At 35.6% G+C, this 15499-nt stretch overlaps 1 protein-coding gene across 1 annotated transcript in view; it reads left to right on the top strand.

The window, feature by feature from the left end:
• Positions 1-15499, top strand: part of LOC306886308 (eIF-2-alpha kinase GCN2-like) — a 52118-nt gene that overhangs the window by 16344 nt on the left and 20275 nt on the right. Inside the window, exons 12-23 of the mRNA XM_079443313.1 lie at positions 314-741; positions 824-893; positions 3295-3381; positions 3462-3584; positions 4159-4263; positions 4473-4536; positions 4928-5007; positions 5322-5423; positions 5716-5766; positions 11564-11800; positions 13431-13506; positions 15304-15425. Coding sequence (XP_079299439.1) covers positions 314-741; positions 824-893; positions 3295-3381; positions 3462-3584; positions 4159-4263; positions 4473-4536; positions 4928-5007; positions 5322-5423; positions 5716-5766; positions 11564-11800; positions 13431-13506; positions 15304-15425 — 1545 coding nt within the window. The remainder of the gene's footprint in view (positions 1-313; positions 742-823; positions 894-3294; positions 3382-3461; positions 3585-4158; positions 4264-4472; positions 4537-4927; positions 5008-5321; positions 5424-5715; positions 5767-11563; positions 11801-13430; positions 13507-15303; positions 15426-15499) is intronic.

Below are 15499 nucleotides of genomic sequence, written 5' to 3'. Positions count from 1 at the left end.
TGGAATCTGAGGGAACAAAAAAATCTAAATATTGAGAAAATCTCCTTTAAAGTTGTTCAAATGAAGTTCTTAGCAATGCATATTACTAATCAGAAATGAAGTTTTGATATATTTATGGTAGGAAATTTACTAAATATCTTGATGGAACATGATCTTAATATCCTAATGATTTTTGGCATAAAAGAGAAATGTATAATTTTGATCCATACAATGTATTGTTGTCTATTGCTACAGATATACCTGTGTTACTCATGACTGCTTTTGTGCTGCAGGGACACATAGTTCTCTTTCCTCCTGTGTTTGTCCCGCTCAGGTCCAGAATAAGCTGGACGGCTGTTATTATGCGGTCAAGCGGATCCAGGTGAACCCGGCCAGCAGACAGTTCCGGCGGATCAAAGGCGAGGTGACGCTGCTGTCGCGACTCAATCACGAGAACATTGTGCGTTATTATAACGCTTGGATCGAGCGGCACGAGACGCCAGTGACCGGAGCCGTGACCAGCGACAGCTCCGAGACGCCCCGCACCCCCGAGCGACTGCAGCAGCCCCCGGCTCCAGAGCACCGGAACGAACTGGGACTGACAGACAACATCGAGGACGACGCGCCTCCGCCGGCCCTCGCTAGCTCAGTGGAGTGGAGCACCTCGCTGGAGAGATCGTCCAGCGCCAAATGCAGCGCTGCCGACTCCACCGACGATGAGGAGGACGATGAAGAGGAGGACGTCTTCTGTCCCTCCTTCCTGTGAGATTCTGCTGTTGAGATGCTGTATGAAATTATGATGAATTAGTGCATCTCTGACCTGCTTCTGTGTTTTCACACACAGCCCTCCTGACAGCGACTCAGAGAGCGACATTATATTCGACGGAGACACCAGCAGAGACAGTTTGCTGCAGGTCAGGCCCTTCTGCAGTTGTTTAATTACATATTAAGTACATTTTTTTTAAATGTATTATTTAGTGATGCATCTGCATAGTAAATAAAAATAATTTTGAACTACATTATATGATATTTTTAACATATAAGGCTAGTTTGTATTGTTATATTATATTATATTATAAAGTAAAAACCTGAATATAATTTAGATATGCATCTGTATACTAAATAAAAATAATTTTGAACAGCATTATATGATATTATGAGATATTTTTAACATATAAGGCCAGATTTTATTGTTATATTATATATAATATATTATATTATAAAGTAAAAACCTGAAATTAATTTAGATATAATTTAGATATGCATCTGCATAGAAAATAAAAATAATTTTGAACTGCATTATATGATACTTTTTTCATGTATAAGACTAAATATTATTATATTATATTATACTATATTGTATTATATTATATGTATATTATAATTGCATTATATTATATAATATTATAAAGTAAAAACGTGAATATAATTTAGATATGCATCTGCATTTTTAATTTTAAGATTTAAAATTTTCAAAAAATAATTTTCAAACTTTTTTTTTATTTGATCATGATCATGTTAAAATAAGAACATATGTAAACAAAAAAAATCGATATACTTTGTAAACATGTATGTAGTTGCATATATAATCCAGCCCACTATATATAGTCAGTTAGCTATTATTATGTATTATTCTTAAGATTCAACTCAAAGACATTCATCTGGAGTCTAAGGGAATTAGTTATTTTGGTAACACTTTCTATGAAGCCTGTTTTTATAATACATTATAAGAGTATCCTTAAGGAATTATAATGAATGCATAATGCATTATAAAAAAACTTATAATATATTGCATCATCTCATTTACATTTACATTTATGCATTTAGCAGAAGCTTTTATCCAAAGCGACTTACAATTACACTTACAGTTGTACATATATTGTGTTTTTGCTGCTTCGTACATTGCGTATTTGGATATTTGTATATTATTCTTTTATTATCTGCGTCCTGTTGCTGTCTTTCTGTTGCACTGTGGAGCTTCTGTCACTATAACAAATTCCTCGTATGTGTAAACATACCTGACAATAAAGCTCATTCTGATCCTGATATCTTGCCATGTTACTTGTTACTTTACTTTAAGCAGACAAAGACCACTTATAAGTATAGTAATAATAATAATAATATATATTTTTTTTCTCAAACAGCCATAAGATGAGATCAGATCAGATTTTCAGATCAGAACAATTTTTATTGTAATATTAGTTTGATTAACCTTTAGACAGCTGTTGATAAGTATCGGCTAAAAACACATCTCTTTTAAGAACATTTAAAGCTTCTACATTATATTTAGGAGTAGATTATTAATGGTGACTATGGCGGAAATGTACAGTAAAAATCATGCAGTTAGTTACAAATTACACATAATTTGTAATGTCAGATGGTGAACACTAAAACTTCTCTATTTCGTTTGGATTAATGGTATTCTTCCACTCTTTATGTTTTATAAGAAAATCTCTTATTTGTAAATATCTGTAAAAAATAGTTTTTGGTAACTTAAATTCTTCTTACAGTTGTTCAAATGTCTTAAAATGGTCTTTGCAAATAAGCTGATATATAAAATTTAGTCCATAATTTGCTCATTTATTAAAACCAGTATCTAATGCTGATGATATAAACTAGGGGTGGCTCTATACCACTTTTTCAGAACCGATCTCGATCTGATGCCAAAAATTCAGAATATCGGCCGAAACCGATATCGATCCGATACAGTGCAGTTTTTTTAGTGGAGAATTTTTCACAATCTGCTAAATATAGTCAACAACAAATGAAAACATATAATCAATCTATGACAAAAAATAATCTATGACAAAAATACTATTATATATGAGGTTAGTGGATAATTCAGTAGCAAAAGTTACTATAGAAAAATTATAAGCGCACAATTGTTTAAAATCTAAACATTTAGTGAAAAAAAAAAACATTATTTAGTGGGGAACAAATAAAAGTGAAGAAGTGTAGGACTAAATCTGGTAAAATGCTCTCTGTATTGTTGTAAAATACATTGATGAAAAACAAGTACATATATTTATTTATATATAAATATATGCTATAAAATTAAAAGACTTTTCTTTTAAATGTATTGCACAGTAATGAGACCACAACATATATTTCTCAAAAGATCCTGATGATCAGATTTGAGATGCACTGATTTTTCTAGAAAATGATTGATGGAGAATCAAGTAAAGCTGAGCTGTTTCAGTCCAGCAAGTGTTCATCTGGAGATATGACTAATGAAACAGTTATTAGATTTAGTTTCTAAATCACAGAGGTATGGGATTATATTGCCTTGTGAACAGCTGAGTTGTTTGTCTGCAGGAGGAGCGCAGCAGCAGGAAAGCAGCAGATACGCTGGAGAGCTCAGACTCGGAGCCGCTGCTGATAGCACATTACCTGTACATACAGGTGCGTTCATGAACACCGATGCTCAGTGAGAGGCTGGGCTGCAGCTGAGGCGTGTTTAAGTGTCTTTTCTGTCTCTTCAGATGGAATACTGTGAAAAAAGCACTTTAAGAGACACGATCGATCAGGGCTTGCATCAGGACGTCAGCCGCCTCTGGAGGCTCTTCAGGGAGATTCTGGACGGTCTGTCGTACATCCATGAACAGGTGAACTAACTCGGAAAAACATGAGGAAAATTAAAGTATATCAAGCCATTTCTACATTTTAGATGTTTGAAATTTGTAATTATTATTATTATTATTTTTAAAATTTTTAATTATTAAATCAAATTTTATTTATTTATTGTTATTATTATTTATTCCAAACATCTCTGATTCCTTTTTAATTTTTTTACATTTTTAAATTTGAAATATTTGTAATGTTTAATTTTTACATTTATTTATTCCAAACATTTCTGATGCATGTTTTTTTTTTACATTATTACATTTAAAATGTTTGAAATTTTTACATTATAAGTTAAATTATTTTTTGTTTATTCCAAAAATCTTATACCCTTTTTTTGTTTTTTTAATTTTTAAATGACGTTTTCTAGTTTATCTTTCGTACCTTTTCAATTTTTTAAATGTATTTATTTTTAAATGTATTTATTTAACTTTTTAAATGTTTTATTATTAGCCTTTGTTCCTTTCTTCTTCACTTAATTTTAAATTGAAAGGTCTGCATAAATAAAAAGTTATCAGCTTATGAGAAATGACTATGGCATAATGTCTCTATTAACAGGGAATGATCCACAGAGACCTGAAGCCTGTCAATATCTTCCTGGATTCTCAGGATCAGGTGAAGATCGGAGACTTCGGCCTGGCGACGGATCACCCCGCTAATGTGGTACTGCATGTGTTTTATGCATGTTTTATGCACACACGAGCATTGCATCCATGTGTTAATAAATAACTGCATGTGTGCATTAGATTGACACATAGAAGCAGTTTTGATCCTTTATATGAGCACTGGACAAATGCATGTTCAGAAAATGCATTCTTGGCAAACTTAACTTGTCTATTTCATACTGCCGTTTGCTCACTGTGGTGTTTCAGGCTGCAGGTAAACTGGAGATGGAGGAGAGCAACTCAGGGTTTGTCCCAAAACCAGATACAACAGGTGAAAACCCCTGATCAATTACTCGGACCAGATTTCTTCTCTCTCATGTTTTTGAATGGCAGCAATGGTAAAAGCATAGGCATGTCAAAATAAGAGTCCCAGTGTATTTCATGCTTGTATATAATTAAAAGTCTTGCATTATGAAAGTTTATTTATTTATTTATTCCCCCCCCCCCCAGTTTATATTGGTATTTTGGTTACACAATAAACAGTATGTGGTATTGATATATAATAGTACAAGAAAAAACACATTTTTATTGTGCCCCTGAAGTAAAAAAAAAAAAAAAAAAAAAAAATACCTTTCTCTAATCAGCATATTTGGGAAATATTTATTTCATTTTATTTTTTTTGCTGTACTCATATTGTTTTGTTTTATAACTTGATTTTGCAGATAACATGACTGGTATGGTTGGTACGGCTCTTTATGTCGGTCCGGAGGTTCAAGGGAACACTAAAGCCACTTATAACCAGGTATTAAACAACCTTCATCCACAGATATAATGTTTTCTGTTACTGATAGTGTTTGTGTGCTTCAGTGTTATTCTTGTATCATTTTAGTATCGCTTTCTGTTTTCATTTTAATTTTAGTTGTGTATTTTTGTCATTTTTATTACTTTCTTTTATATATGTCTATGTAGTTTTTAATAATTTTTTTATTTTTATTTACTTTTAATAATTTTAGTACATTAAGTTTAAAAAAGAGAGAAATGCTGCCTTGGCAACTAGCTGAAATAACGTGTTATAATGAATTAACGATAATAACCGTGGTGTTTGTGTCTCTGTAGAAGGTGGATCTGTTCAGTCTGGGCATCATCTTGTTCGAGATGTCCTACAGACCCATGAGTACAGCGTCTGAACGCATATTTGTGCTCAGTCAGCTCAGGAAAGTGAGTCCCATCAAACAATTTAACACGTATTCATATAGAAAACAGCTGTTTTACATTGCAAAAATATTTCGCTGTTTTTACTGTATTTTTAATGAAGTAAATGCAGCACTGATGAGCAGAAGAGACTTCATTCAAAAATATTTATACATTTTAAATATTTAAATCATTCCATACTTTTGATTGGTAGTGTATACATTTTCCATGCAGTGCCACTATGATCTAAAAAAAAACATGTTTTTTTGCAAATGTCATTTTATCACTCGTTCTTAACGGATCTCTGTTTGTTCTGCAGGAGTCGATTAATTTCCCTGAAGACTTTAATGAGAACGAGAGTGAAACGCAGGTAAGCATCACACACGTTTGAAATATGTCACGTTTCCACATATGTGACCCTGGAGCACAAAACTAGTCATCAGGGTCTATTTTTTTAAATTTGAATCTGAAAGTTGAATAAATAATCTTTCCATTGATGTATGGTTTGTTAGGACAGGGGTTCCCAAACTTTTCCATCCTACGACCCACCAAAATATTTGAGTAAAAAAAAAAATTTGACATTACTTTAAGCTTAACCCTTGTGCGTCAATAAAAAAAAGTAACACACGGTTCCATAGTGGAGAAAAATGTCCTTGTCAAAAAACTGTCATAAAAATTTGAAGCTTGGGAGCAGACTTAGGTTTGTTCTCATTTTAAAGAAGACCCATGGCAGATTATTGTTGAAATAAAAAAAGTTTAAAAAGTGAAACCAAACAAAAGTTAATGATTGATGAACAATATTTTATATAAATATATATTTTATAAAACATGTTGTACTCTAAACCTGCTAAAAAAAAGCCATAAATCTAAACCAGTTGTGTTCAAGATTTAGTTTGGGCGCAGTACCAGATTTTCCCCATTAGATGCCAGCAAAACACCGCTGGTGCTCACAGTGCTTGGATTTGTGATTTACAGTAGAGTTTTAGTTCTCAAATATTACAAGCAAACACACACACTTTTTTAATGACACACATAGAAACCACACTCTGACATCCATACCAACACACCCACACAATTATAGCTGCATTATTTATCCAACTGGCTCTTTAATATGAAGAAGCAGAAAACTGGAATAAAGCAAGTATTTGCCTTATAGGCCAAACCTGAAAAAATTGTACCATCTGGTAAAAAATACTAAAAATTTTAATTTTGAAGCCTTGCCAACAGAATGAAAGCCTATTAACAATAATTGCATAAGTTTACAGTTAAACACACTGCGATTAAAAATAGAGGAACAATTTTTTTGTACCTAGTGCAAAATAGATTTATTAAAGGAAATGGGGGTGAAATAGTAAAATTCCAATAAAAATACACACCTGTGCCAAAACTTATGCAGCTGCCAATAACAGACAAAATATCAAAAAACAAAACTGAAAAGGACAAAAATGTCCAATAGGTTGCAAAAATGTTAAAAGTTTAATATGGCAGAAATTAAGTATTTAATAAATTAACCATTTTATTTTATAGTACAACTGTAAAATGTCACTTCTAATATTTAAGTTTTAATTTCTTTGTTTACGGTTGTTAAAATATGAAACATCCATAAAAACTTGAAACAGCTCACAGAACTGTAATTTTCTGCGAGTGTTGTTAAACTCGTTCAGTGCAGATAAAGCATTCATGATTCTTCCGTGTGTGTGTGTGTGTGTGTCTGTGTGTGTGTGAGTGTGTGTGTCTGTGTGTGTGTGTGTGTGTGTGAGTGTGTGTGTCTTGTGTGTGTGTGTGTGTGTGTGTGTGTGTGTGTGTGTGTGTGTGTGTGTGAGTGTGTGTGTGTGTGTGTGTGTGTGTGTGAGTGTGTGTGTGTGTGTGTGTTTGTGGGGAGAGTGGAGCACAACCAGCATGTTTTTAGCAAAGCATAACTAAACTATCTAAAACAGTTTGGAGATCAAAATAATAGTGAAATAGGTCAAAATAATGTGATGTCTCATTTTAAATAAACACTAAAAGCAAGATGACACGTTTACTTCAGTCAGAAATTTAGTTTTGTAATGGTTAAATAAATGTTCAGCGATGTCTTCAAAAGATTTTTGAACTTTGGCACATATTTTCTTTATATAGAGATGATATGGCAAGGAAATGATACAAAATTTAGTAAATTTTGTTATGTGTAATGCAATCTCATGCAGAATACAGCGCAGTGAAGTGAGCGAGTTTCTTCTTCTCATTAAAAATGCGGACCGAGCCTTTTAATAATGACGTTTCTCTGAGACCCTCACTGTTATTACAACTCATGTGTGCCCGCGCTTCAAAACACACAACGCATGACTTAACTGCAATTCAAAAATCAGAATATTGCGATTCGTAATTAATGTTGGTAGGCTATATCGTGCAGCCCTAAACTGAACCGTGTGAGTGTGTGTCATTGAAACGCATCCATTAGCGTGCATTTTGTGCAACCCACCATATTACTAATCAGAAATTAAGTTTAAATATATTTACGGTAGGAAATTCACAAAATATCTTCATGGAACATGATCTTTACTTAATATCCTAATGATTTTTGGCATAAAAGAAAAATTTATAATTTTGACCCATACAATGTTGGTCATTGCTACAATTATACCTGTGCTACTTATAGGGCTGGGTATCATAAACATTTTTTTGATACCGGTTCCTGAACGATACCAATTTTATGAAATCAATTTGAACAAGATTACATTATCTCAAAAAAAACGGCACAAAGGAACAAAATGTAACCAACACAATAAATCAGTGCAAATAGTTTTCAGTTTACACATCTGCTACAATTACACTTAGTGCGTGTTCGTTTTAAAACGCATAGCTCAGACAGAACCATTTCTATTCATTTTCCACTGATTTAGTGATGAGCATTAGCAGCTTCCAGCGTATACGCTTTATAAGGATTGAGTGTTTCCCGACGCTTCAGTTCAGTTTGCAGTGAGAAGTTGCTCTCGCACGTCGTTAAAAGGGTCTGATGTCGTTTTAAAAAACAGCAGCTCAAGCATCACTTATTCAACATCATAATATCTTACAAGAAAGTATTCTCGCAGTTTTATTAATCTGACCACTTCTAGAATAATAGTTCGTTTCTGGAAGCATCTTTGCGATCACGAGTGCAATTCCATTCATCTACATAGCGGCTTTGCACTTGGTTCTTATCAATCATTATATATATATTTATTCATTTATAATGTTATGTTTTAATATACATGCTGCTAACTTGTCAAGATATGCGAGCAGAAAATGCTCCTGACAGTTCGGCAGTATGACACGAGCAAGAGTGCTGTTTTTGATTCGTTTCTGGGTTCGAATCCGAATCTGCGTGGTCTTGAACAAATCACTGATTCACTGAATCATTCATACAAACAGTCATTTGATTCGCTCCTGAAGGATTCAGACGTTTTGAAAGAATCGTTTGAATGAATCAGTGATTCAATCCCGAACTTCTGTCGCCTGCTGGCTGTTTTAAGTTTCCCATCTAAACGTGCCCGCAGCCAGATTATTTTGATAGCGGCTGGTTCTGAAATAGATCTGTCATGACAGCAACAGTTACTCACAACCAGAGTATGTGAGCGGAGCGGTTTTCACTCGCTCCAAGAGCGCTCCACCGCCATCATGAGCATGTTTAGCAAGAATTCACAAGTTTAAGATATTTAGCTAGCTTGATAGAGAAGGATCACTCAAATCAGAAAGAATGTGAATGACAGCAATGGACATGAGCGGGAAGTTATAATAGTTCTCAAGGAATTAGTTTGTTCCTTCTAGATACTGAATATTTTGATATGATTTAAACAACTGCTACAACACTTATTCACACGCAATCGCTCTCTCAATAATGCATGCAAACTAATGTAATCTTTCATCTGTATCCGATTTCAAATGAGCAGAAATCTGTAAGAAATGCATCGATCCGTAGGTAAAATAACTGATGAAAACGTACTATTTTCATCACAAAAAAATAAAATAAATTGCTTTTAAAACAGCAATTGTGCCTTTTAATGCTGACAACCATGTAATTAGCTTGTCATGTGGTAGGAAAAATAGTTTGCACACTACATTTACATTTACATTTAGTCATTTGGCAGACGCTTTTATCCAAAGCGACTTACAATTGGGGAATACAAAAAGCGATTCATCTTGAAGAGGCAGTCAGACAGAGGAAGTGCTCGTAACACCAAGTCTCAGGCATTGTTCAAATAAGTACAAGCTAGTAGGTGGAGAGAAAGATAGAGGGAAAGTATTTTTTTTTTTTTTTTTTTTTTTTGAGTTTAGGATGAAGTCAAGTACTGCCGAAAGAGATGAGTTTTCAGTTGTTGCTTGAAGGTTGCCAGAGATCCGGCGTTCCGGATAGGGGTGGGAAGATTATTCCACCAGCCAGGAATGGTGAACGAGAATGTTCTGGAGAGTGATTTTGAGCCTCTCTGTGATGGTACCACAAGGCGTCGCTCACTAGCAGATCTCAGACTTCTGGAGGGGATGTAGGTTCGTAATAGTGAGTGGAAGTAGGAGGGTGCAGAGCCTGTGGTAGTTCTGTACGCAAGCATCAGTGACTTGAACTGGATGCGAGCTGCCACTGGTAGCCAGTGCAAGGAGATGAAGAGAGGTGTAACATGCGCTCTTTTGGGCTCGTTGAAGACCAGTCGTGCCGCTGCATTCTGAATCATTTGTAGAGGTTTGAGTGCGTTTGATGGCAGACCAGCCAGAAGAGCATTGCAGTAGTCCAGTCTAGAAACAACCAGGGCCTGGACAAGAAGTTGCGCAGCATGCTCTGTCAGAAAGGGCCTGATCTTTCTGATGTTGTATAGTGCAAACCTGCAGGAACGAGCAGTCTTTGCAATGTGCTCTTTGAAGGTCAGCTGGTCATCAAAGATTACACCAAGATTTCTGACCGAAGTTGATGGGGTAATCATTGATGAGCCGAACTGAATCGTGAAGTCATGCCGTAGAGTCGGAGTGGCAGGGAAGACCAGAAGTTCCGTCTTTGCCAGGTTGAGCTGTAGGTGATGTTCTTTCATCCATGCCGAGATGTCCGCCAGGCAGCCTGAGATCCGTGCAGCTGCCGTTGGGTCATCTGGTTGAAAAGAGAGATAGAGCTGTGTGTCATCAGCGTAGCAGTGATAGGAGAAGCCATGTGCATGTATGATGGGACCCAGCGATGTAGTGTACGTGGAGAAGAGGAGGGGTCCAAGAACCGATCCCTGAGGAACTCCAGTGATCAGTTGATGTGGTTTGGATACCTCCCCTCCCCAGGTCACCCTGAAAGATCTACCGGTGAGATAGGATTCAAACCAGCGAAGTGGAATTCCAGTGATGCCCAGTGATGAGAGTGTAGACAGGAGAATCTGATGATTGACAGTGTCAAAAGCAGCAGAGAGATCCAGCAGAATGAGGACTGACGATTTGGAATCAGCCTTTGCAGTTCGCAGGGCTTCAGTGACTGAGAGTAGCGCAGTCTCGGTTGAATGGCCACTCCTGAAACCTGACTGTTTAGCATCCAGCTTGTTGTACTGTGAAAGAAACCGCGAGAGCTGGTTGAAGACAGCTCGTTCGAGTGTTTTCCCTATGAATGGAAGGAGAGAGACAGGTCTGTAGTTATCTAAAAGAGAAGCATTTAATGTAGGTTTTTTGATCAGTGGGGTTACCCGAGCCTGCTTGAATGCTGTGTTCCAATAAGCCACGTTGAAACAATCTTTTATGCATTTTAATTTTTAATATAGGCCTATGAACAGAACTGTGATACTGAAATACTTCAGCCGCGGAGCAAAGGCAGGGCGGTGTTTTTGAGCATAGCCTACTCATGTGCCATTTTGTTAATGACTGTCCTACCACAGGATTTAACACAGAGTAATAGCTCACAGTTACAAAAGACACGGTAACAGTCAGTCACAGGCAATTCTAGTTGCATTTTTCATCAATTAATTACTTAGATTATCCTTTGACTGTGTTCTGGCCCGCCATCTAGTGGCGAATTTGTGCCAAACTCACTTGCCGACCCCTGCTCTATGGTATCGAGGCAATTCAGTCGGTACCTAAAAAGTATGGAACTCGATACCCAGACCTAGCTACTTATGACTGGTTTTGTGCTCCAGGCTAATATTTGTGTTCTCTTTGACATGGATCCTCATATTTCCCATGATTCCCTGCAGAGGAAGGTGATCTGCTGGCTGTTGAATCACGATCCGGCGCTGCGACCGACGGCGGTGGAGCTTCTGAAGAGCGATCTGCTCCCTCCGCCGCAGATGGAGGAGTCCGAGCTTCACGAGGTCCTGCAGCACACCATGGCCAACGTCAACGGCAAGGCCTACCGCACCATGGTCAACCAGCTCTTCTCCCAGAACATCTCGCCCGTCACCGACTTCACCTACGACATCGACATTCACAAGGTACAAGAGCTCAGAACACTCTCCAGGATTCACAGAATGGATAAAATGCACATTTATATTACCAGTGATCCAGACTTCTGTCCTGTGTCCTGCTGGTTTTACATTATATTTACATTTAGTCATTTAGCAGATGTTTTATCCACATGAGGACAATGCAAGCAATCAAAATCAACAAAAGAGCAATCATATACAACTCTCAGTTAGCTTAACACCGTACATTAGGAACTTTTTTTTTTTTTAATTATATAATAAATAAAAAGCTATGTGATGCCTATGTGCAAAAGAGGGCCTATGTGATGTCAGTGCAAAAGAAAAGTCACTTTAGAGCAAATTTTAATGAATGATAGTCCTGTCACAATGTATCAAAATACAAAAATGCAGCAATTTGTATCATGGATAATGACTATATATATTGTGTATAGTTTTGTAATTAAATACATTATTTAATGAAGTATAAGAATTAACACTTTAAAAATGTATTTAGCAACAGAATTCTGTATTTTTAGCTAAGCAGAATCCTGAATATTTCTGTTCTGATCAATTAACCTCTTTTTGTTAATTGTTTATTGTATGCATTAGAAGTAATAATTAATTAATTAATCATTTTGACTGTTAAAGTATCATGTATCGAAACAAATCACAACATAAATAAATTTAATCATAACAAACATAAGTGCATTGTTACACTCCTAAAAAAATTATTATGAAGAAAAACTTTTATTTCTTTAGAATAAAGTCGCAGATGAAATTTAAATGAACAACAATAATTAAGAGAGGAAATACATTAATTAAAATATCTTAAAGCTCAAAATTTCTACTTTAAATTTATAAATATTAAAAAAAGGGTCTTCCATTTCTTTTAAAAATGTTAAATAACTTAAGTATGGTTTTCACAATGAAAATGACCAAAAAAGCTGTCATGAAGTAAAATAAACTTGAACTGAAATAAAAGAATTCTATTTTATGTCAGCTAGTTGCTACGGCAACATTTCTCATTTTCATTTAGTTTAACTTGATGTACTAAAATAACTAAAACTAAAACTCAAATAAAAATTCAAAAAATTATATAGACATGCTTAAAAACAAAAACGAACATATAAATGACAAAAAACATAAATTAGTGAAAATGGAAAATACAAAAAACAAAATCTAAATCTAAAGAAAAACTATAATAGTATCTCAGTGAATCTAAACTAACACTGAATCAGCTGTTGAGGTAATAGATGCACTGCAAAAAATTACTCTCTTACTATTTTTGTCTTGTTTTCTTGTATAAATATCTAAAAATTCTTGAATCAAGAAAAATGATCTTGTTTAGCCTTTGAATTAAGATTATTTGTCTTACCCCATGGCAGATATGTTTGCTTGTTTTAAGCAAAAACGAACACAGTTTTTATATTTTTCTTTTACAGAAAACAAGACTTAATATCTTAAATATCTTAAATCACTTTACTTGGCAGGTAATGCATCTTGATTGAAGAATGTTTAGATATTTATACTAGAAAACAAGACAATACTAAGAAAATCATTTTTCCAGTGTGTTCTCACCAGCAGGTGGCACTGTGCCGTTATTTATCCTCATCCTGTAAGAGCTCCATCAGTGACTCTGTGTTTCTGTGTTTGTCTGCAGGGCAGTTTTAATTTCAGCACTGCTAAACTCCAGCAGTACGTGTACGAGACGGTCACCAGGATCTTCAGACGACACGGTGAGGATAGTAATGCATTCTGGGTCGTGTTTCAGCTCTCATACTTCCTGTTCCTCTGCTTCACCAGCCGATGCTGGAGCAGGAGATATGATTTGCATTAAAAATGGATGTTGGAAGACATAAAAGCAATGAAACATCTTCTAAAGCAGCCTGCTCTGCCTCTAAAATGACCCCTCGACCACAGCAAAATCACAGTAACATGGCCTGTTGTGCTTTAAATAAAAGACTACTTGTGTTTTGTCTAAAAGACCCTTAAAAAACCTGATGCAAAGAGCAGAAATGTGCATTTAGTACAATGGTGTTTATTATAGAGCTCTCAGGTGATTATAATTAATTACATAATGATTAATTAATCACACATCAATTTTAGCTGAGAAGGTAGCCACTAAAAGATCATTCAAAGTCATTATTGTGTTAAATGAGAAAAGCATTGAATAGACGTTACTAAAATACAATGCATAAATGGTGCAGATATTTGGGAAAAACAGCACTCCTGCTGGTGTGATATTGCTGAACAATATCATATGATATAAATATAAGAGTGTTTTTTTCGCTCAAATCTTGAATTTTATGCTCATAGAACTGCATTCTAATAGACTCCATCACGCATGTGTGATAGATCAACAGCCCTAGTTTATATTAATCATTTATTTTGCATTATAATCTCAGAAGTCTTTGATTAAGAGTGTTATTGGCAGGATTAATGCTGTTTGTGTCTCTGCTGAAGGTGTTTGCGGTTTTATTGTTTGTGTAAATGCAGCACGCGTGACGGAAATGCCTGTCTGTTTGCCGTCGCTCAGGGGTCAAAGGTGAAGAAATGCTGCCGCTGTGTGTTTATGAGCACAATAAATGTGAGAGGAAAACATGTCTGGTATTGTTTGTGTTCATGGTGAATTATAAAGCTGATATATTGTAGAGCTGAAGGGAAGAGAAGAAATGTCCTCTAATATCCTGTTAAGACGTATTTGCAGATGTTTTGTTTGTTTTTGATTGTGCAGCAATGTATGGCTGGAAAAGACTTTAAAACCTAATCTTGCCAAGCTACTGTTAATTTAAAGTAATTAAACTAGCCTGTTGGGAAAAATAGTTTGCTATGTTACAAGAAAAAGCACTGGTTATTTAAAGAAACAATATGTGCTTGTAGGTGCAGTGAAAGAGTTTAAGAAATATTATGGATTTATGTGTGGATTTCATTGAGGATGGCATTATCACACCTAAACACATTTACACGGAAAAAACAATGGAACAGCTGTTTTTAACTAAATATTTGGCTGCAAAACAAAAAGATCTGAAAGTCAATAAATGCACTATTGAGATATTGTTTATGCAGCTGACCCCTGGCTGATTCAATCATTTTTATATAGTATTTTCTTCACTCTTTACTTCAAAAACTGTCTCTAAAAAGGGTTTATGTATTTGAGGTTTGAGATGTGGGAACGGTCGAGAGAGAGAGAGGGCAAACATTTTGTGTTTTAGTTCAGCATTGCCGTCTCATCGGCTAATATTGTATTAAATCGCCTGCATAGCACTTCATCTTTATAACATGGGGAAAATATTTTTTACAAATACCTTAAAGTAACTACAAATGAGCATGTAAAGCAAATATCTTTAAAATAAATTCCGTGTGGAGCATGCTCCGGATCCACACAATGTTCTCACCTTTTCCCTCTTACCTGTTTGCATCTCTGTTCATGGAAAGGAACTTTCTGAACGAACTTGCTAAAATGAATCATGTTATTTTCCGTGTTGTTGTGATGATGTTCATGTCTCTCTCTCTCTCTCTCTTGTCTGTCTCAGGTGCGGTTCGTCTGCAGACGCCGCTGCTCTTGCCCAGGAACAGACGTCTGTATGAAGGATGTGAGACGGCTTGTTTTATGGATCACAGCGGCATGCTGGTCTCTCTGCCGTATGATCTGAGGGTGAGATGAATCATTCCCGCTCTCCACACGCCTCGTGCCAAACTAATGAATGAGGCCGAATAGGGATGTAACCA

This window comes from Barbus barbus (genome assembly GCF_936440315.1).
Source record: "Barbus barbus genome assembly, chromosome: 20".
Classification (NCBI taxonomy): domain Eukaryota; kingdom Metazoa; phylum Chordata; class Actinopteri; order Cypriniformes; family Cyprinidae; genus Barbus; species Barbus barbus.
This window is presented reverse-complemented; position numbering and strand designations above follow the sequence as displayed.